This window comes from Astyanax mexicanus, chromosome 13 (assembly GCF_023375975.1).
Source record: "Astyanax mexicanus isolate ESR-SI-001 chromosome 13, AstMex3_surface, whole genome shotgun sequence".
Lineage (NCBI taxonomy): Eukaryota > Metazoa > Chordata > Actinopteri > Characiformes > Acestrorhamphidae > Astyanax > Astyanax mexicanus.
Window position 1 is genome coordinate 34144776 of NC_064420.1, and position 23250 is coordinate 34168025.

Sequence of the window (23250 nt, forward strand, 5' to 3'; positions counted from 1 at the left end):
TAGCATAAATATTCTCACATATATTCAGAAAACACTAAATTGACTTTTATCAGTATCAGAAAGCATTATATTCTAGTCATAAGTGGGTCAAAGGGTGTCTGAGTCACTGAGAAACTATGGAACAGAAAGTCTTATCGGATGAAGAAAGCTTAATAGATTTATTTGTAATGTAATGAAAGAACAGTACACACAAAAGGCCATCATTTTATGTTGGGCAGAGAAATAAAAGCAATAGTTCCAAAATGGCTACTAACTATGTAGTTTTATAATAGATTAATATAAAATAGAACAATAAGAATAAGCTTGTGCATAGCAAGGAGCTTTCAATTTGTTCCACTTAAGTTGTATTTAAACATTCAAAGCTTAATCCCAACTCTCCTGAAGAACAGACAAAGAAAACACTTTTGTTGATCTGAAAGGAGCAGGTGGGCCTTCTGGCTCCTTTCTGTCATTTGCACTCACCACAGTCAAACATCAATCAGCTTGAGCTGAGCTTAGTATGGTTTGTTTCTAACCTGCTAGAAGCTTACAGCTCAAAAAATTCCAGGTAAAAGTCAGATGTATAAATTTTGTTAGGTTCATCAATCTTTGCTAATTTTCTCATTGAGGGCCGCTGGGTTGACATGTGCAGGAAAAAAGATACAGACCTATTTAGAAAAGTTAAAAAGTGGAAAAAAGGATTATTTTTTTTACACACCATTAAAAGGGCTCCACAAGATTTTAGTATCATTATTGCAATATAAGATCCTGTGGCAAAGAACTACAATGTCAGAGCAGATCAAACAACTACACGCATAGCACCAGAATGACGTATTTAGCGTGGTTTAAACGTAGTGTGAGAAACCAAACAAGAGCTGCCTGGCACTGGGTTTGAACCCTGTTCTCCCACAAGGCAAACTTCACTGTTCAGCTAAACATACAGAGTGCAACACTGATGTGTTTAAAAGATGTGAAGCAACAATCTAGCCATATTACATTGTCTATTTATGATTTTAATAAGAATGTCTGTCTTTTTTTTGACAACAACAAACATGGTGATGGTGGCAAAGGTTGTGATAATTTACAAAAATAAATTTAAAACAATTGGGAGAAAAAAGCAAATGAAAGAGGCATCTGTGTAAATATCAGAAAATATATCAGGGCTAGGCGAAAAACCATAGAAAAAAACTATTTCTTCTCTATTTACTCCTACATTCTGTCCATTCGGCTCTTTCTGTATCCATATTTATCATTGGTTATATATGAGCCTCTACAGTGCTTCAAATAGGTCTATGGAGTTGTGATGAGTACTAAATAGTATTTTTAAAGTTTTTATTTTTATTTTTACAGTAGTAAATAACACTTTAAAGCTGTTAGTATGTTTACTAAAAGGAGAGATTTATTACACATTAGTCTACCTGCTGTAGATCCTGTCAGAATGTGACTAATGTATTGTTTTTTTTTTCAATATTACAACTTATACAATTGTATTTAATATCCTTATCCAGCAGCCCTAGAAATAATTCACCCATTACAGTAGAATGCCACCAGTCACAGAATAAACTGGACCAAGTTGTTTATGCCATAACAGAATACTAACTGTTAATATTAGCAAATTCCTGGCACCACTTGAATCTGAATGCAGGGGTAAATATAGTCTGTGAGTCACTGAGAAACCTAGGAACCAAGTGTCTTATCAGGTGAAGCAGGCCTATGCACTACCACACCTTAACTAAACTACAGCTCCATGACTGAGCAGCGTCATAATTCTTCATCATGTAGATGTGTGTGTGTGTGTTTATGTGTTTGGTATGTAACAGGCACATGTGAGTAATGGTATTTAACCCAGCATGTCTTGCTGCTCCCATCACCACTAAAGAATCCCTTGTCATTAAGCTCAAAGCGCTCAGGCCTCTTTAAGGCAGCCATGGCAACAGGTAAACAAGTGAGAGACTGGTGGCATTGCAGCCATCCAGACATTGTTCAAGAGACTGTGTGTGTGCAGGGGAGTGTGTGTGGGTGTGTGTGTGGGTGTGTGTGTGGGAGTGGGTGTGTGGCAGCAGGGGGTGGCAATCACAGACAATACATATTAAACCATGGAGTGGTTTGACGTAGGAATATCATTAAGGCAATTGAACATGCCAGCACAAACTATTCAACAAACTGACTTCATTACACACCACTTCCATATGCAAAATAATTTCTGCTGAATGAACACTACACACACGCATAAACGCATTGGTTTAACTATTCTTGTGAGGACAAATTCTTGTTCCACATAATAACAACTGTAGCTAATTTGTACAAGACCTTCACTTAATGTTAACCTCAGTGACCAAAGGTAAATCATTTAAATCTTTTAGATTTTTAAATTAAAGCATTTTGGTAACAAAAAAAATGCTTTTAAAGTTCAAAAGACTACCGAAATGTCCTCACAAACCATTAAATTATAACATAACACTATGCTTGTAAGGAAATCTGGTCCTTAAAAGGTACAAAAACATGCACACACACACAGCGCAACAACAAGAAGACACAAGCAAACTGGACAAAGTCTCTAAAGCCCAAAATCAAACACACACTACAAAATCAACACACTACACCCCACCACCAGTGAATTAATACACAGCACTGAATCTCACTGAATTGTAATCTGATTCAGTGACTAATTCATTCAGCCACGTCAACATTAACAAAAGAAGCACTGTTACACATTTACAGACTGATACCAAAAACTATGAGTCCCCTGAAACATATGTCCATGACAAACTATGTACTGAAACAGGAAACACAGGTGACTGCCTTTAAAAGTACATCTGTGACTCATGGTTCACTCAGAACACACGATTTATGATTCTCTGACTAAAGTGCAACTCAAGCTAAATTTGTTTTATCAGAGGACGTCTGGGAATGTTATTTGGAACTGAGTGAACTGGTCATTTTGTATGAGACAAATAATCTGTTTACCCCAAACAGGCCATTTTAAAAATTTCTAGCTGAAACGTCAAACAATCCTTGTATACTGAGTGAGCTTATTGAGCACATTCAATTTACCACGTGAAAAAGTACTACCAACAAGCATAACTTGTCTAGCGTTTTTTGAGATGGTGTTTATATGATTCTGCCTCATATACAAATGTTTAGATCAGGCATTCAGTTTCTGCATGGCAACAGATTTTTGGAGATTTTTTACAAAAAAGTTGCTATTTTTCAAACGGGAGAAAAACATTAGAAACACCAAACCGACGATATGGGGTACCACAACAATTACTTTGCAATACCCACTAAGCAACATCATGGCAACTGCAACCACCTGGGCTACCATAGTACCCACCCAGCAACCACTTAGCATTTTCAATATAAACCACCTGATACACCATAGCACCCACTTAGCAGCACCACAGCACTGACCTGTAAGGCCTTTGCAACAACATAGCCACAGGATAGCAACCATACTTCAGCACCATAGCAACTGCATGGATTCTACTTTCAGATGCCTAAAACCTTTGGGTTTTACTCAGCAAATACACTTTTTGGGACAGTGTGCAAGACAAGTATTCAATCTAATCTGGACTATATTTTAGTTTCAATGGAAAAGCTCAATTAAAAATGCTGTGTAGTCAAAGACTATGCTTAATCCCTGTCTGGAAAACTGTTGTAAATTCTAACAAAAGCAGGAAACAACAGGAAGTAGTTAGCAAAACAGTACGAAAAATCCCACGTAGTATAACTATGTTTTTCTACTAATGGGTGAGAGGGTGGATTTCTGGCGGGCTACTTCAAATATCCTCACATGCCAGCTTTTGCCTGCAGGACACAGTTTAAGCAGCCCTGACGTGGGATATACATTACCACTTCAGTAGCAGCATTTGTTCTCTTTAAAAGGTTTGCAGTCTCTTGTTTATCATGTGTGTTATTGTGTTTCAATACTACAAGTATAGAGGTTTCTATCTCTGTGAGAACAGTAGCCTACGGTTGTTGTCAAACTCGTCTGTTACTCACTTAATGATCGACTTGCTGCCTCATCACATACACAAATGGCAACTGTAAATCTAATGGCAGTCCCTGCGTAAGAGAATAATTATTACAGCATGAGTCCCTCTGACAGGTATGTTAAGCAGTTGCTAAGCTTGCTTTTTAGCAAGCACATGACAAGACTTACTTTAAATTAGCTGATACTTAAAATAAGGGCATCATCAGAGCACATATATTTCGGCAGTGGTACATGAATGTGAATTTAACCCACTAAATTAGCAATTTAGCAACTTAAAATATAGTTTTCATGAACTCTGTTAAAGAAACCAAATTTGACTCTGTTAAAGAAGCAAACTGTAACTGATGAACTACTGCTTTTAAGAATAATTTTGTAGTTAAAATTGTAGCTGTATTAGTGACAAGTGTGAGTATACCCTCATCAACTGCCATTCCACTTACAGATGACAGAGTGTGACATACTTTTTGCCTCAAACACTGTTGGTTGTCACTCAAAAAATGGCGTAATTAGAGCTTATTAGGGGTGAAACGATTACTCAAGTAATTCGAGTTACTCAATTTTAAAAATTGATCGATTAATTTTCTGTGCCTCGAGGAATCGTTTAAGAAAAATTTCTTATTTTATGTTTCATCCGATTACTCGATTAATCAAATTGATTTTTCAGTAGAGTACTCGATTACTAAAATAATCGAAAGCTGCAGCCCTAGAGCAGATTAATATGGCCAAAATTAATATCACAACATATTTCTACATTTTAGTCAATACAATAAAATTTAGATATCTACAAAACTTCTCGAAATACATGTGTTAATTCAAGTAATGCACCCTATATTAAAAATTAATTAGTAACAGATAATGTAAATAATGTATATACAAATTTTACAGTTATAGAAACATTTCATATTACGGAATATACTGATATTGAATTATTGTCCAGCAATAGGCAGAACCAAAACAAGAGTGAAATAGGGCAATTTTAAAACCTCAAAACTGTTACATAACAGCATTGACTCATTTTATTTACATCTACAACATTTGCATACCCTCACCCTTCAACAGCCTTTCACTCCATAAAGCCCTGAAATAGCTTTCACTTTGGTAGAATATAGTATTTCTGAGACAGTTCTCTAAAAGAAGCAGTCATAATCCCTGTTGCAGTGGTTTTATTGTGCCAGTGTTTAAGAAAGAGTGGGTCAAACTTAACGAGCCAGAAAAGCTAAAGCCTGGGAAGCAAGTGGATATCCATGCTATACTAAAACCCTGTTAAAACCCTGCTTGAAAACACAGTAGACTCACTGGACCTGTAGCTAAAAACGTTTCAGAAGAATAACTAAAAGAGCCCCTTTTTAGAGAAGGCCAAAGCCCAGATATGCAAGGTGGTTCTAGGCTAAAAGCTAGCTCGTCTATAGTGTCTTTAGCCTAGCATCTCTGGAAAGACAGCGCTACAAACAAAGCTGTGCTAAACAGCTTCTGTGAGCTTCACTGTGGTGAACAGTCAGCAAAAGCAGAGCTAATCATTTCTTTCACAAGTCCACCATAAAAAAGGAAATTGGTTTTATGCTGAGGTAAAAGAGGGTTTTAAATTGGCTTATACAAATCCTTTGAGCATGTTTTTAACACAATACTTAATTACTATTTATACATCAAGAACAACTCTTCAGTTAATAAATAATAATGCAGAAAAAAAGTGTTATAACACAAGATATACAAGTGATGGCACAAACCACTAGTAATGCAGTAGTAATGCCTGTAATACATTTCATGACTAACATGCCCCAATAATGTCCTGTCATGATAAAAGTCTTCATTTTAGTAAAGTTAAAATTCCTTTAAATTGTAAACCAAAGATTCCTTAAAATAACTAATAATTAATATAAACAATCTGACAATCTTATAGCACGGGAATGAGATGAACAATGAGGCAGCACATGAATAAAACTAAGAGGTAATATGAGAAAAATAGGATGACAATTAAGCAGAGAGAGAGAGAGAGAGAGAGAGAGAGAGAGAGAGAGAGATTTAACCAGATTATAGATGTTAAAGTTCTACAGGATTGATTAGACATACTGGCAAACTAGAACCAGGATGAAACAGGATGGAGCTGAACAAAGAACCAAGCAGCTGAATCAGGGAATACTAATGCAGTCAGTCACTTAAATATAGAGGAAAATTTACAGTAGCTTCTAGAGCTGGACAATATGATGAAATGCTATTGTATTGTGATGCATTTCCATACAAATATACTATTTTAAGCACATGGATACCACCAGTGCTTAAAGAACACTGACACAGCTGTGTGTTTCCTTACAGAAAATGCAATTAGTCCTGTTTAGTTGGATGATGTGCAGCAAAAATGGAATAAAAAATGCTGTTTTACATTAAAAAAGCATTTGAATAGCAGTTTTTATAAACCTGTCTGATGTTTTTTTTTTTTTTTTGAGCGCGGAAACATGGCAATAAACAAAAAGTGTCGTGAAAATGTTTTTAAATATCATATCATGATATAATATTTTTAACATATTGCTCAGTTCTAGTAGTTTCCCTTTAACAAGAAGAACATGAGAATCTGATGTGTGGAGAGGACAGAGACTCAATCACAGACCAGTCCTGTCCCAACTTGTGGCCGTCTCTCAAATAGTTGACACTTGGGGAAATGTGTCAAATAATATGTTCTCACCTACACACACATAAACACACACACAAACATACAAACTGAAACACTAAGACTCCCACAGTGGAAAGCCCCAACAGGACACACCCCTTTTGAAGTGGACTGGTACTGGTGTGTGTCTTCCTCACACACCCCACTGCAGCCAGCAGCGACGGGGGCACAGCAGGATGCTAACTTTGAGCGTGTAATTGAAACACAGGCCCATGCAGCGCTACACACTGACCCCTCTAATCTCCTCCTGACAAAGTGGCTTAGCATCTATAGGTCATATGGCACACAGACGCAGCTTAGACTGGGACGCCCCAATAACAGAGCCACTCCCTAGGGCTCCACCAGAAACAAAACATACCCCAAAAACATCCCCCACAGAGCACATAAAACTGCCCAAGAGGGGTCAGGTCACAGCTTAGCCAAAAACACAAAACCTAGCTACACTCAATTAAGATTAATTCAGGTTCAAATTTAGGCACACATATAATTTACAAACTTTTGTCTAGAACCTACTCGATTATTAAAAAAAATAAAAAATAAATAAAAATAACTCCCCAGAAACTAAATGGTACAGTATTAGGATTAAGATTATTATTTTCTCAGAAGACCTCTTGCAGGTTCTATATGTAAAGAGTTACAATCTCGAATCACATTAAAACATTAATTTCAATTAATCAAATTAATCTGAATTAACCCACCAGCATTAGTTTAAAGTTTATGTTTTAAATACATTTTAAATTAGACAAATAGCAATACTAAAAATACTAAAAAACACTCCCTGAGGACAAAATGAGACAGTACTGAGATTAAGATTAATCTTAAAATCCAAATATTAGCCTTTTTTGAACTCAAGATTTTAAGCCCTTCTTTACAGCCTGGCTCAACAAGAACCTCACATAACTCAATAATGAATGCCAATGATCTGTCAGATTTCAACACTGCACTGGAGATTTAACAAGAAATAGAGGAAAAGACTTTTAAAGAGGATCAGAAATGTCTATAAAAAGAACCAGGCTAATACTCCCTTTCCAACATGAGAGGTGTGCTGTTGTTAGATTACAGTCAAACAAAGTAGATGCTAACAGAGCTTCCTGTATGACTGCTGACATGGTGATAATGCAAACTGATAACACTGGTAAACACAAACACTGCCTCTGTCTCTGGACGGCTGGTTTATTGAATCGCTGATAAATATCACCACCTGATATATGATACTAATATCCCAGGTCATTAAAATGCACCTATAGGAAAGCTATCTACAGAAATACTTGACCTATGCCTGCTCTGACCACATTTTTTTGTAGCAACTGTTGGGTAACTTAGGTTAGACGAGCTCGAGCTTAGCTGAATTTTTGACAGCATTCTCTAAGGCTGTTTTTACACTAGTTCAGACCAGAGTCCATACAAAGGTTGATGTTTTTGTTACACTGTAAACATTTGGTCTGGTTAGATTTGGTTTCACACTGCAGTTTATTGAATGGACTAAGAACTACTTCCGGTTGCAATCAAAAACGTGGGCTGTGTCTTCCTATGCTTGACATGGTTTGAATTGTGGAAGGGTACGTGTTGAACTTTCTATGTTCTTAATTCAGAAAGTTGCCTTTCCAGGGGTTGGGCCAAATTGAGCCTCCCTGCAGCATATGCACAGCTTCAGCTAATTTGTACCAACCACTGTTTTTAACCACTATTTGGTCCAGGCCATGGTTTGCACCAACTTTCATCATGAATGTTTCACAATGAAACATTATTTTAAAGCTTATCCAACCTAAAAACAATCTGTATACTTACAACAGAACCCATCAAAGAATGGAAGAAACAAAACAAGCAGAATGGATAACTGCTTTTCCTCGCATACTCAAGAAATCTTAAACAACCCTCACCTTTCCTCTGCAGAAAGAGACGGAGCAGGGGTGCTGCTGTAGAAATGGCTTTGTGGTAGTTGTCATCGTTGTTGATTGGCAGGAGGTCTCCATGGATATCAGCATAGCCCACCAGCAGGTCAACGTTGGGGATTCGGTGAACATGCTGCAGCAGGCCGTAGAACTCATCAAAGCGGCCCGGCTTGGAGCGGTCCAGAGAGAAGCGCCTAAATTCTGCTCCAAACTGACAAAATCAAAACACACAAACAGCAGTATTCAGCACAGACACAAACAGCACATCTCCATCTTTAGATGGCATATCATCACTGTCACACAAAAAAACAATTTCTGCAGTTCTCCTCCTTTTGACAGTTATTCATTATATCACGTAAAATTCCAAAAGTGCTTTCTTGTGTATAACAGTAATAATATAGAGGTAAGAAAGCTAACTGCATTTGAATTGTTCGAACACCAATTTGCCAACAAACAGCACTGATCAACACCCCGGGAACCCAGCATGTTTAGATCTTGTGCCACATTTCTTTCAACTCCTGTGTTTTTAGGCCTAATTTTGACAGACAATGATGATGCAAAAAATGTGTCTTCTAAAAGAAACTAATTTGCTAATTTATGCTTAATATGGCCAGTGAAGCTGAAGCCTTCCGATTGATCTGTAGTTAATAAAATACCTTGTGTGGAACAAAATGTCTGATTTAAGGCAATTCATATGCATTTTGTGTTTCTACACACAAATTACAATTTCTTATGCTTAATGAATGAAAATGGACCAAAATGATTTTTCCTTAATATACCGCTATTGTTTTGAATGTAAAAAAAATAAAACATTTTAAATGACATATATGGTTGGACAAATCGTAGCCTTATGAAAACAATTTAACATAAGAACTTTTTCTTATTACTGAAATAAAGCACTAAACTGCTATAGAGCCATTCTTGGTCCAACAACAAAAGATCATATCAAAAAGTACACCAGCTTTAGCAAGTACACTCACTGGTACAGTATGTCTTGTTAGGCAGTAATTAATTAAGACAGAACCCTTGAAAACCTTAGTAGGAACTCTACTTTAAATGACTCACTTTTCTTAAATACAGAAGGTAATAATGCTAAATCACAGACAAAACTAGCTAACTAGTCATTTTAGAAAGAAAACTAAACGGCCTGATTCATTTTTAGGTAGTTAGTTAAGGCTAATATTTTAATACTGAGCACAATCATTATAAACACCACAACGAGAGGTAAAAGTTAGAAGAATCATTAATTTTATATTTAAGCTTAGGTTAAAGCTGGCTAAGCAAAACTTGTCCTGTTTAGCATCAGTTAGACACTTGACTCCAGTGAGAAAGTAAACACAACCGGGCTACAGGGCAGTGTTAGCTTTAGCTACAGGTGAGCTAAAGCTAACACTGCAAGGCCAGTAGTCAGCTCCAGCTTCCGATTAAACAAATTACTTACTAGCTAACTTAACACACACCCTTCACTGTAGTTAAAATAACCCCAGGCGCATGCTGTAACAGTATTTGGTCTTCGTCACAACCTACACAGTGGAATAAGCTTAGTTACACACAGACTTTAACTCTGTCTGCATCTGCTTTTTGATTATTACCTTAACCTAGTTAATTAATCCAAAATAAACAGCAGCTGAACCTTTCTATAAACTCAATGACTCACAGCAGGTTGTGTAGTTAAGATAACACCACCAAAAAACAGGCTTATAGAACTGCTTAAACGAAATAAACAGACCTTAAAACATAATCTTCAGAAAAAGTATTCTATTAGTTACTGAAATAATGAAGCACCAAAATACTGTAAAGCTATGCTTGGACAAAAATACATGCTATTGTACTAGCTAAGAAGTATATTTACAAAAAGTACACTAGCATTAGTAGTACACTCACTAGTACAGTATATCTTGTTTAGTACTATGTCATTGAGACACAACCCTTGAAACCTTACTCTAGATTAAAAAAAACATTAACTGAAGTGTATTGTTTTCAGTTGGTCAGAACATGTTCAAATGACTCAATTTCTGAAATAAAGAAGATAATAATGCTTAACAGCAGAGAAAACTAGCTAGCAAGATCATATTTTAATACTGAGTCATAAACAAGTCAACCACCATCATTATCATCACTACAGCAAGAAAGAATGACAGGTTAGGTTCAAGTTAACCCAAGGTGTTTCCTTAATAATATAGGTATGCTTATTAACGACATTTTGTCTTAGTTATAATCTACACCGTGAAATAAGCTCAGTTACACACAGACTTAAACACAGTCTGCACCTGCTTTTTGATTATTACCTTTAGCAAGTTAACCAAACCAAACTTCTGGAATCTTACTATAAACTCACTCACTTATAGCAGGTAACCTAACACCACCAAAACACAGGGTTATATAAATGCTTAAGCAAAAGAAACAGACCTTAAATAAGACATAACATTATTATCAGAAACTATTAGAAACTAAAACAATAAAGCACTAAAACACTATAGAGTTATGCTTGGCCAAAACACATACTATTGTACTACAGATTATATCAGTAAAAGTACACTAGCATTAACAGTACACTCTACACACTAGTACAGGATGTCTTGTTTAGTACTATGTAAATTAGACCCAACCCCGAAACCTTTCTCTAGATTAAAAAACTCAAACAATAAGTAAAATCTATTGTTTTCAGTGGGTCACAACGTGTTCAAATGACTTAAAAACAGACAAATTTTAATTTTAATATTATTCACGAATCGTCATTATCATCATCTAGGTGTTTCATTCATTTCATATTTAGGCTAATTTACAGCATTTAGTCTTCTTCATAACCTACACAGTGCAATAAGATTAGTTACACACACAAACACAGTCTGCACCTGTTTTTTGTTTATTAACGTTAGCTTAGCTAGTTACTAGTTAGTTAGCTATTTAAATCATTAATCCAAAATAAAACAACTGATTTTTTTTATCTAGTGAAGCTAGTGAAACTCACACCACCAAACTTCAAACTTCAAACAAAATGCTAGATAATAGATAGCTTAATATTCCTCAACAACAGATGGGTAACTAACCTAGCTAAAGTTTAAATTAGTTAGCTGAGATATATTAGCTAGCGTTAACTAGGTTATATAGCTATACATGCTTGTAAGCTAACTAGATGAATGTAAGTTACTGAATCTACCGTCGCTACGACGCTCAAGTTCGAATTTTCCGGTCCACCTTAAACAGCGCAGTAGTTCCATACTGGCTTTACTGTTTAGGGTGGACTGGAAAAGTCGAATAAGAAGCCGACCCAACTTCAGCTTCGTCGGTTTAACAATGTGAAGACACTTTTTTAAGGTAGCCCAGACAAACACGCTGTACACAAGAAAAATCGGCTAATCGTGGCTCGGGCGAAGCACGGAGACTCAGCGTTAATCCCTCCGCCGCTGCGTGTAAGAAGTAAATTAGCTTTGCTGCGCACCTTGCTCTTCACCTCCACGGCGCTCAGAGTCCGGCTGCTCGGCACTCGGTGGTTTTTGTTCATCTTTCGCTAACTGCGCCCCGCCACAGCACACACTTGCCCTCCTCCCGGGGCTGCTGCACTCATTCGCCTGGAAACTCGCTCTTTCCGTCGCTTTTCTCCACTCGATCCAGGTAACGTAAACCGGGGAAAACGTTGATGTCCGGCGACTCCTCCGCTCCGCGTCCTGCTGTGCGGCTAGCTGCCTTCCGAGCGGAGTCGCGGTGACAACCACAGTCAACAGAATATCTTCCCAAACTCTTCTCACCCCCCGCCCTGCCCAGCTTAGCCTTGTCTGTCTGACTGTCTCATACACTCTGCCACATAGCTGCTGCTCTACTGTACTGCCTGTGACGCTGCCTGCGCGCACCCAGGAAACAGCCCCAGCCTCGTTCCTTAAAGCGCGCCCCCGCTGGCCACTTTTGTCCCTCTACCTGCCCCCATACCTCCATACCTGTACCTGTCCTTGAGTTATTTATTAACAAAACAACATTGTGAGCCTTTCACAACTAAATAAATACTTTTATGTAAAGAGTCATGTCCATTCACAGGCAAAATGTGTCCAAAGCATTTATATTAATTACTCAGGTAGAATTTATTTTTAATTGTTCTTCTATTTTTTTCCATTTTATCCCCAATTAACATGGCCAATTACCCACTTTACTCATTAGGACTCCCCCTATCACTAGTGGAGGGTGCCACCTCTGATACATGTGAAGTCAACCACCTCTTCAGCAGCATCGCGCTCGGAGTAAAGCTCATTGACTCGGTTCCGATACATCAGCTTACAGACGCCTTGTGCTGAGTGACATTACCCTTTGGAGTGATGTGGGGGGAGAGCATGGCTAATTGTGCTCTCTCAGGCCTCCGGTAGCGGATGGCAAGCTACATGAACAGGATTCGAACCGGCAATCATAGTAGCGGCGCTTAGCCCGCTGGACCACTCGGAGCCCAGGTAGAAGTATAGTAATATACTAGGGTTAAAAAATACTTCTGTAGAAGTTGAAGTATCAACTCAAGCTTTTTACTTAGGGAAAAATATAAAAGTACTGGTTAAATTACATAAAGTAAAAGTAAGGAGAAAAAACGCTATTAAGAACAAAAGCGTAGGCCCTCCCACAGGGGTCTATAGTGCGCTACCTCACCTCTCCAAAACACATTTTTCTAAAAGCAATAATGACTATGATGTTATATTACAATGTTTAGGGTAATGATTTTTTTCATACAATACAAATATATTAAAGAACCCTAATTCTAAATAACTTTTATACAAGGCTACATACATCTGCTATGTTCTTGCTGAAGTGTGGCGTGATATGTGCAGGTGCGATCAATTGCATTCAAATCAATTGGGTGTCGGAATGCTATGTATGGATGGCACAATTTATCTGTATAAACTGAAATTAAATCAATCTGAAATGAAATAGGTAACGAGTAGCAAGGCTATTTTTTAAATTTAAGGAATAGAAAGTACAGATAATTGCGATAATTGCGTTAAAAAAAATAAAAAGTTAGTTGAAAAATAATTACTCCAGTAAAGTATAGATAATCGAAATGTATACTTAAATAAAGTAAAGTATTTTGTAAAGCTGAAAAGTACTTTATTGCTTGACAACTCACCTCACAGGATTATTCACATGTGTCTTGAAGGGCCCATATTGTGGAAAACATTTATCTACCTTGTTTATGAAAAACAGAAAATTTAAATTAAACAGGTGCATGCTTACACATCCTGTTGACTACCCTATCTGTACAACCCACATATGTTAAATTAACTGTAAAAACAGCCCATATTAAAATGACTGTTTTTGTTATATCACACAGAAACAGTTACATATACTAAGCCTGGCAAAAGTCAAGGGACAGAGTAATTAGTATCATACCAGCATTAAATGCAGTAAGAGTTTCTGGGAAAACACTGATGACATGGCTCTCTAAAAAAAAATCACTGATTGTAGAAACTTCACAATCAGTGAATCACTTGGAGTGTGTGTCTCTGATGCTCAGTGATGGTTTGGAGAGTTATGTCATCTGCTGGTGTCGGTTCACTGTGTTATATTAAGTCCAAAGTGCAGTGTTTTCCTGAAAACTCTTACAGCACTCTATGCTTCCCTCTGCTGAAAACTTTTATGGAGATGCAGATTTCATTTTCTAGCAGGCACACTGCCTACACTGCCATAGGTACCAATTGGTCTTATATAGTATTCAAATTTTCTGAGATACTGATTTTTGGGTTTTCGTTGGCTGTAATTAGCCATAATCATCAACAATAAAATAAATAAACGCTTAAAATAGATCACTCACGCGTTTAATATATCTATATAATATATGAGTTTCACATTTTGAACTAAATTACTGAAATAAAGTAACTTTTCAATTATATTCTATTTTTTTAGATGCACTACTAGTACGAGCTCGCCATCTCCTGGCAGTAGTAGGTGGAACAGGCGCAGCACCGCCCTTTCGCTCCAGACCTGCACGGGGCGCTGGAAAGTCGCGTATTAATACACGCTTCTTCTCTGCCTTCACACCGCGCGAGGAGTAACATGACTAGACAGACTGCTGGAGCATAGTTACAGTTATCACCTGTCTGTAGGTTGATAATATATACTTATATTATTTTACATTCACACACACATGTGTGTTTTAGATGTGGAGACTGGAGCAATGGATGAATGAGAACAGTGGCTAAATCTGCTGCTTGGTCATCAGCCTGCTGTCTGTCTGACTGACTGTCTGTATGACACTACAGGTAAAAGTAGACACTGAATTTAATAACCTCTCACCTCTCACTTTAAAATATACCTACTTTGTAAAGATAGTTTTGTAAAAGCTCCATAGTGTGACAGTGTTTTAATAGGGCGTGTCCACAAGATAGCAAGCTAGCTAATACTTTAATATGTTATTTTGTTTTTTTATGTTAATTAAATGCCCTTATTACAAGAAGTAGTCGTAGTTTTGTGAACCTGATGAGTTTCTTCGAATTTACCAAATTAAAAACCTCTGGGAAGATTGATCACAAGCTATCAAACCAAGCTGAGCTGCTTGCATTTTTGCACCAGGAGTGGCATATAGTTATCCAAAATCAGTGTATAAGACCGGTGGAGGAAAACATGCCACGATGCATTAAAACTGTGATTAAAACCATGGTTATTACACCAAACATTGAGTTCTGAACTCTTAAAACTTTATAATATGAACTTGTTTTCTTAGCATTATTTAAGGTCTGAAAGCTCTGCACCTTATTTTCTGCAAATAAATGCTCTAAATGACAAGATTTTATTTGGATTTTTTATATTTGGAATTATCAAGTTATTTTGGCTAGTTGGGTTCCAAAGATCTCCATAATTATTTGTCTCTTTTTACCTCAGTTTTAGGGATTTGTCTATGGCCACGACTACACACACAAAAGGTGACGTCACCCCTGATGCCCCATGGATATCAGTTACCCCTGCTGGTCTGTGGCAGGTGCAGAGGAGATGGACAGGAGAGAGAAAACAAGGAGATGACACTCCACTAATGGGTTCTGTATGCAAAATTAGAGTGTACCTCAAGACCCACACAGAATCAGACACCCAACCACCAAGCCTTAATGAAACGGAACCGGCGGTCAGTGATGATTCTGACAATCAAGTCACACAGCATCCTCGCTCCCAAGATTCTGTGCTGCAGGTGCCACTGGACAGATGGGTCCTGTTGCGCATGGGAGAGGGGCAGTGTGACATTGTAGAGAGCTGCTTGGAGAGAATGAGAGCTGGAGAGAGTTGTGAGGTAGGGACAATGATGACACACAAGTATCACATAGTAGACACTTCAACTTTAGTCTCTATCATATTGTAAATCATATGTGTCAAAATGGTTCCCACAGAAATAAGCATAATATGTTCTCAGATGGTTTCATGTTTGCTTATCTTATTATGTTTGAAGATTAAATGCACCTACACTATGGGGCAGTTTTATGGACAGGGACTAAGCCCAGTCTAAAACTATATTTTTCTTTCAATGGAAAAAATCAATTTAAAATGCTTTGTAGTCTAATATTATGCTAAGTCCCATTAACATACAAGCAATACACTGCAAATAAATATATATTTACTGTGCTTTTAATTCCAGTTCACTGTAAAGGCCCATCCAGAGGATTCCACACAAACTTCCATGGATGCAAACGGCCCCCTGACAAAAAAGACGGAAGAGAGCAAACAGTGTCAACATTTTTCTCTGCAGCTCCACTCTTTCACTCCTGGACAGGAGTCCTGGCAGATGAGTCCTGCAGAGAAATGGTCCTGGGTTCAATCTCACAGACAGAGGGGCAGTCAACGGTTCGGAAAGGGAGATATCTGGGGTGCAGCACAGTCTTACTGTTGTGCTGTTAAACTGGTCATCACACTTAAAGGACATACCAGAGCAAACAAAAGGGACCAGAAGGAGTTAAATGAAAGTGAGGAACAAGATTCACCAACACAAGATGATATCGGAGAGAAAGAGGTCACAGACACTCAAAGCCCTCACAAACCAACTGAGAAGGAGTACAGAACTATGAAAGCCGAACTCCACTCAAATCTATCCCTGTGCCAGCTCAAGCTAAACCAGCCAGCGAAGGCCAGGGACAGCAGCACCAAAGCCACTGCACTGGACCCATTAAGCTTTAAGGCCTGGTATCGGCTTGGCCAGGCCTGCTTGCAGATGGGGGATTTCTGGGAAGCCCGCCAAGCCTTTACAAAGGTTCTAGAGCTCCAGCCAGATTCTGCCTCAGCCCGCACTGCTTTGAAACAAGTGAATTCTAAAGCGAAAGAAGTTGACAATAAGCTTGGTCAAAGGCTAAGCAAAATGTTCAGCTAGAGCTTGTTTGTATTGTTAAGGGCTTCAATAAATGTAGGAATAAATGTGTGACTAATCAGAGGTACGAATCTAAAGCTGCATTACTAAATCTAGGCTGTAGTCGCATGTATGTATACCATAGAAGGCTCTTCCAAACTAAAGTGGCCCTTTGTATAAAACCAAAAAAGCAAGCCAAGGTTTGATGTGATTTAGAGGATTTGGGTGCCAACAATTATCTGTGCAAATATAAAGTAATGGGAAGAAAAGAAAATAGCACTATGAAGGTTAAATCAAAATCCAAAGAAAATCAAAAACATTGTTTTAAAAATGTTTGGTTTTGCAATTAAGATAATAAAAAAGTACATAAACTTTATGCCACAGGTCCACTATGTGACGTTTGCATGTGACATCACTGGTTAGACTGTTCCACTTGTGTGAACAATAGTCTACCAAATAGGAGCCTTTACAGGACGGTCTACCAAGAATCTAGCCTACCTCAACTGCAGCCTAGGCTATGGAATGCAGCTTAAACCCTGATTTAAAAACATATTTAGAACATGCATACTTCATGCTTAATGCCTTAGTAAGTAGTACACTGTATATGAGGGCATATGTAACGAATGCTCAAACACTATAAGATCCCAATGTACAAGAAATGTTGTTTTGTGGATGGTGGATGTCTGCTGCTGAAATAAAGTTTCATTAAAAAACCTGGCTCTGCTGGAGGCTTTGGCTGTTGAAGCAAGAGTCTTGTTACAAAAATGATAACAGGCCATTAGAGCCATAGTAAATCATGGTACTTTAAATACATACGTTTTAATGCAAATACTTTTGTACTATAACATTACTTTTACTTTATGTTTAAATTGAGGACTTCTACTTTTACTGGAGTAATATATATATATATGTTGCATCGTGGATCTGAGCAAATTTTGTTTTTGCCTCTCCCAAGCGCAATGTGAGCAACGACGTTTTTTTTATAGTCTCTGAAAAATCTGTGAACCAATCACGAAAACCCATTTTGTTGCGCAACCTGAATATATTTCGTTGCTTATCTCTGATTGGCTCTTTGAGTCATATAAAAGCGTCAGACTGTTTGGAGAAGTTTATTCAGAGACGTACTGGTTCAGTACAACAAGTCTTGTCAGTGTGTACATGAGAGGCGAATTAAACACTTCTTCCAGTTTAAACGGACTTCCACAAGGTAAAGTTTGCTAAACTGTGCTGGTTTGTTGATCGGTGTCACTTGCTTTTTTGCTTTTGTAACGCTTTTGCTGTTTAATTGGAAGTACCAGCAGCTTGCTGTTAAGCAGGCTAACGTACTAACTTGGTTAGTAGCAGCTAATCTCTCCTAACAGTGATTTAAGGCGATACCTCTCTGCACGAATTTTTCAATAAACATACACTGTAGTAAACCCTACAGTGCGTAATTTTCAGTATTTCCAGTATTATTAGCTCTAGCTTTAAAAATGACAACATGCCCCCCTATTATGTTACAATATTATTAATGACTTTAAGATAAATAGCGATACTGATAATGAATCCCTTATAAACAAAATACGAAATCGTACACTCATTGTTTTGCCATTTGCTTCAAACGTGTGACAAACGTATATTTTGGGCTAGTTTAAGCTTCTAAAGGGCGGGTTTAGACTGACTTGGGCTGGATATTTTTGTTGGACATGGCAACCCTGATCTGTCTATATGACACTACCGGGAAATGTAAGTTGTTACTGAAGTGAATATGCAACAAACACCTCACAGCTGACTTTTGTGGCAACCACCATGTCACCTTACGTAAAAAAGAAACATCGCCACTCTTGGAGGTTTGCATGCTTAACATTACACATGTAACCCTATACTTGCTCTTTTTAAGTGTCAGCCACCAAAGACTACAGTAACTTAATGTTGCTTGTTCTTTAATGCTATTGGTGATCTGTTAGATCTGTATTGGTAAGATGGTGCCACATTCGATAGATTAATCAGCTGCAGTTATGGCAACTAGAAATAATTTAAAATATTATTATTACTATTATTTCTTTGTTATCAGGGTCCTTAAATGCCAGGTTTAGTGGGTCAAAATCTCGTGACATATTACGTGTTATTTGATTAAAATCAAATTAAAGAGTGATTGTATTTCTCATAATCTATGTTCAGTCTCATTGTTGGTCAGTAGGTGGTGCTGATGGTTTATATATAAACTCGACCGCGTGGCAATTTTCAGATTTTGTTTTACTAAGGTTAGACTCGTGAGAGGTTCTGCTGACAGGTAAAATACAACACAACAGATTAACTCAGATCTGCCTCAGTTAAACCTACAGTTACACACTATTATATAATGTTAAATCATATATTGTCAGCTGAGCGCAGATAACCGCTGTACGTGTATTCAAAAGAACACTTGCGACGTTCGAGGTTCTCAAGTCTCTGTGGCGCAATCGGTTAGCGCGTTCGGCTGTTAACCGAAAGGTTGGTGGTTCGAGCCCACCCAGGGACGCACACTTTTCATTTTTTAGATGTAAAATTCATTGCAGACCTAATGTCTGCATGCTACAATAGTTTTAAACATAACATGTGTGGCTAGATAGTAGTGCTTTCATTTGGCCCGATTAATTAAAAGATTTTTTTGAGACTTTATCCAGCTTCTTGAAACACACATTAAGTATTATTAAAGGCAGATTCTAGCATAGATCAATACAATTAGAGCAGAGCTACATTTTTACCACATTTATTCATTATATTAAAGTTGGAGACACTCGTGTTACCAAAAATATGTATTACCTAATACTTGGCTATATCTCTCCTATACATGGAGTGAAGGTGGAATAGGTATTCCAGGGGAATCCTAATGTATGAGACGAGGCTGAAGTTGGTTTGATATTCGCAGCTCCAGATTCGTTTGGCTCGATATTCGCAGCCTCGTATTCCCCGGCTGAAGTTGGTTTGATATTCGCAGCTGCCGCTTCACTGAACCACCGTGAACTAAAGGGAGCGTTCACAAACACCCGCTGTTTATATTAAACACCTCACAGATCAACACTGAAGGAGATAGAATACCGATCCATAAAGCACAATTTTTCTTTATGTAAAGCTGATGTTCCAGTGTGATTTTGAAGAACTTTTTCATGTTGGGCCAGACCAAATACACATGATCTGAAGAGAACTAGTCTTCTACTTTAAGGAAAACCTGGAATTAGCCTGGACCGAGCTGATTTTATACTTTAAAATGAACTGGCAACATAGCATACCGATCCATAATGCACAATTTTTTTTATGTAAAGCTGATGTTCCAGTGTGATTTTGAAGGACTTTTTCATATTGGGCCAGACCAAATACACATGATCTAAAGAGTACTAGTCTTCTACTTTAGGGAAAGCCTGGAATTAGCCTGGCCCAAGCTGATTTTATACTTTAAAATGAACTGGCAACATGGCCTACCGATCCATAATGCACAAAAAAATTAAATATAAAGCTGATGTTCTAGTGTGATTTTGAAGGATTTTTTAATCTTGGGCCAGACCAAATACACATGATCTAAAGAGTACTAGTCTTCTACTTTAAGGAAAACCTGGAATTAGCCTGGCCCAAGCTGATTTTATACTTTAAAATGAACTGGCAACATGGTATAACGACCCATAATGCACAATTTTTTTTATGTAAAGCTGATGTTCTAGTGTGATTTTGAAGGACTTTTTAATCTTGGGCCAGACCAAATACACATGATCTAAAGAGTACTAGTCTTCTACTTTAAGGAAAACCTGGAAATAGCCTGGCCCGAGCTGATTTTATACTTTAAAATGAATTGGCAACATGGTATAACGAGCCATTTTGCACAAAAAGCCACTGTTCCAGTACAATTTTGAAGATTTTTTTAATCTTGGGCCAGAATACATACACATGATCTAAAGAGTACTAGTCTTCTACTTTAAGGAAAACCTGGAAATAGCCTGGCCCAAGCTGATTTTATACTTTAAAATGAACTGGCAACATGGAATACCGATCCATAAAGCACAATTTTTTTATGTAAAGCTGATGTTCCAGTGTGATTTTGAAGGACTTTTTCATCTTGGGCCAGAACAAATACACATGATCTGAAGAGTACTAGTCTTCTTCTTTAAGGAAAACCTGGAATTAGCCTGGCCCGAGCTGATTTTATACTTTAAAATGAATTGGCAACATGGCCTACCGATCCATAATGCACAAAAAAAATTAATATAAAGCTGATGTTCTAGTGTGATTTTGAAGGACTTTTTAATCTTGGGCCAGAACAAATACACATGATCTAAAGAGTACTAGCCTTCTACTTTAAGGAAAACCTGGAAGTAGCCTGGCCCAAGCTGATTTTATACTTTAAAATGAACTGGCTACATGGTATAACGAGCCATAATGCACAATTTTTTTTATGTAAAGCTGATGTTCTAGTGTGATTTTGAAGGACTTTTTCATCTTGGGCCAGACCAAATACACATGATCTAAAGAGTACTAGTCTTCTACTTTAAGGAAATTTTGGGATTTGCCTGGCCCGAGCTGATTTTAGACTGCACAATTAATTGGCAACATGGCAGCACAAACAAAATATTATTTAAAGCTGATATTCCAGTATGATTTTGGACTTTTTTTTCAGACCAAATACACATCAGATGAAGAGTTCTGGTATTCTCAAAATCAATGCTTTATATTCATTATTTCTGTGCAAAATGGCTTTCATGTCATGTTGCCAATTCATTTTAAAGGATAAAATCAGCTCGGGCCAGGCTAATTCCAAGTTTTCCTTAAAGTAGAAGACTAGTACTCTTCAGATCATGTGTATTTGTTCTGGCCCAAGATTAAAAAATTCTTCAGAATTGTACTGGAACAGTGGCTTTTTTGTGCAAAATGTCTCGTTATACCATGTTGCCAGTTCATTTTAAAGTATAAAATCAGCTTGGGCCAGGCTAATTCCAGGCTTTCCCTAAAGTAGAAGACTAGTACTCTTTAGATCATGTGTATTTGGTCTGGCCCAATATGAAAAAGTCCTTCAAAATCACACTGGAACATCAGCTTTACATAAAAAAATTGTGCTTTATGGATCGGTATTCCATGTTGCCAGTTCATTTTAAAGTATAAAATCAGCTTGGGCCAGGCTAATTCCAGGTTTTCCTCAAAGTGGGAGAGTAGTTCTCTTCATCTGATGTGTATTTGTTCTGGCCCAAGATGAAAAAGTCTTTCAAAATCACACTTGAACATCTGCCTCATATTTTTTGAGCGCAATGGCTTTTAAAATATAATTGTATTAAATATATATTTTTATTATTTATTATAATATATAATTATAAATTCAGTAGTTAAAATAAATATTTTACAATATACAATTAGCTCCGGACAGGATAATGCCAGGTTTTCTTGAAAGTAGGAGGCTAAATCTCTATTTCAGATATTTTTTACTCAGGAAATGAGTGAATTACACTAGAACAGCAAATTCATGTTGTAAGTAAAACTGGAGAAAATAATTGATGAAAGGTCGTGTATATAAAATTATATTTAATAATATATTGTATATTTACATTGTTCATTAACAGCTGTACTGCTTTTCTTCATTCTATCTCCTTCAGTGTTGATCTGTGAGGTGTTTAATATAAACAGCGGGTGTTTGTGAACGCTCCCTTTAGTTCACGGTGGTTCAGTGAAGCGGCAGCTGCGAATATCAAACCAACTTCAGCCGGGGAATACGAGGCTGCGAATATCGAGCCAAACGAATCTGGAGCTGCGAATATCAAACCAACTTCAGCCTCGTATGTATGAGCAGGCCATATGTGTGTAAATATATAAAACATATAACATAATATAATGAGTTAAAGTTCATGTTAATTTTTGACACATTTCAATCTAATAGCCCGGGTGAGCAATAGAGAATGTCATGTCTATGTTTAACTTACCGTTCTACGTAATTTATTACTGCTGTTCATGGTTTAAATGTAGATGTAGAAATTCAGGTGGATGGTCAGCCAACAAGTTCACTATCCAATTGATACAACAGGCAGTGATTGAGAAGACTGTAGTGCACTGATTTATATATTTGTTTACAGCAGTAATATCGCTTCATCATTTGGTATTAGGCTGACATTACATATATCCTGTATACCAAACATGTCCGTTCTCGCAGGTACGACAATGGCGCTAAACCCAAAAAGGGAATTGAGGACTAAATGAGAAAGGATAAAATTAGGTTAATTGAATAAAAAGAGAAAGTATGAGTTTTCGGCAGCACAAATCTATCAATATTTGTATAACAATTTGAGCGTTAAGAGAAGACTGGGATTGTAAAACAAAACATGCTATTGTATGAATTACCCAAACGCCAGCAGCAAAATGCCGAAACCCGGGATCGAACCAGGGACCTTTAGATCTTCAGTCTAACGCTCTCCCAACTGAGCTATTTCGGCGG

General features: G+C 37.4%; 2 protein-coding genes and 2 non-coding genes across 4 annotated transcripts in view; 2 read left to right on the forward strand and 2 right to left on the reverse strand.

Moving 5' to 3' along the window:
• The window catches only part of pard6b (par-6 partitioning defective 6 homolog beta (C. elegans)), a 38664-nt gene extending 26300 nt beyond the window's left edge, over window positions 1-12364 (reverse strand). Inside the window, exons 1-2 of the mRNA XM_007249922.4 lie at window positions 11970-12364; window positions 8516-8738 (exon numbers count right to left, since the gene is read on the reverse strand). Of these exons, the coding sequence (XP_007249984.2) occupies window positions 8516-8738; window positions 11970-12032 (286 nt within the window). The 5' untranslated portion in view covers window positions 12033-12364. The remainder of the gene's footprint in view (window positions 1-8515; window positions 8739-11969) is intronic.
• Window positions 12365-14521: 2157 nt separating this feature from the next.
• Window positions 14522-17540, forward strand: fkbpl (FKBP prolyl isomerase like). The gene is made up of 3 exons (XM_022677394.2): window positions 14522-14760; window positions 15380-15779; window positions 16122-17540. Exons 2-3 carry the CDS (start codon window positions 15396-15398, stop codon window positions 16845-16847), a joined length of 1110 nt encoding a protein of 369 aa, XP_022533115.2. The 5' UTR covers window positions 14522-14760; window positions 15380-15395; the 3' UTR covers window positions 16848-17540.
• Window positions 17541-19249: 1709 nt separating this feature from the next.
• Window positions 19250-19323, forward strand: trnan-guu (transfer RNA asparagine (anticodon GUU)). Its single transcript has one exon. It is a non-coding gene; the product is annotated as a tRNA-Asn (tRNA).
• Window positions 19324-23175: 3852 nt separating this feature from the next.
• Window positions 23176-23248, reverse strand: trnaf-gaa (transfer RNA phenylalanine (anticodon GAA)). Its single transcript has one exon. It is a non-coding gene; the product is annotated as a tRNA-Phe (tRNA).
• Between the last annotated feature and the right edge of the window lie 2 nt (window positions 23249-23250).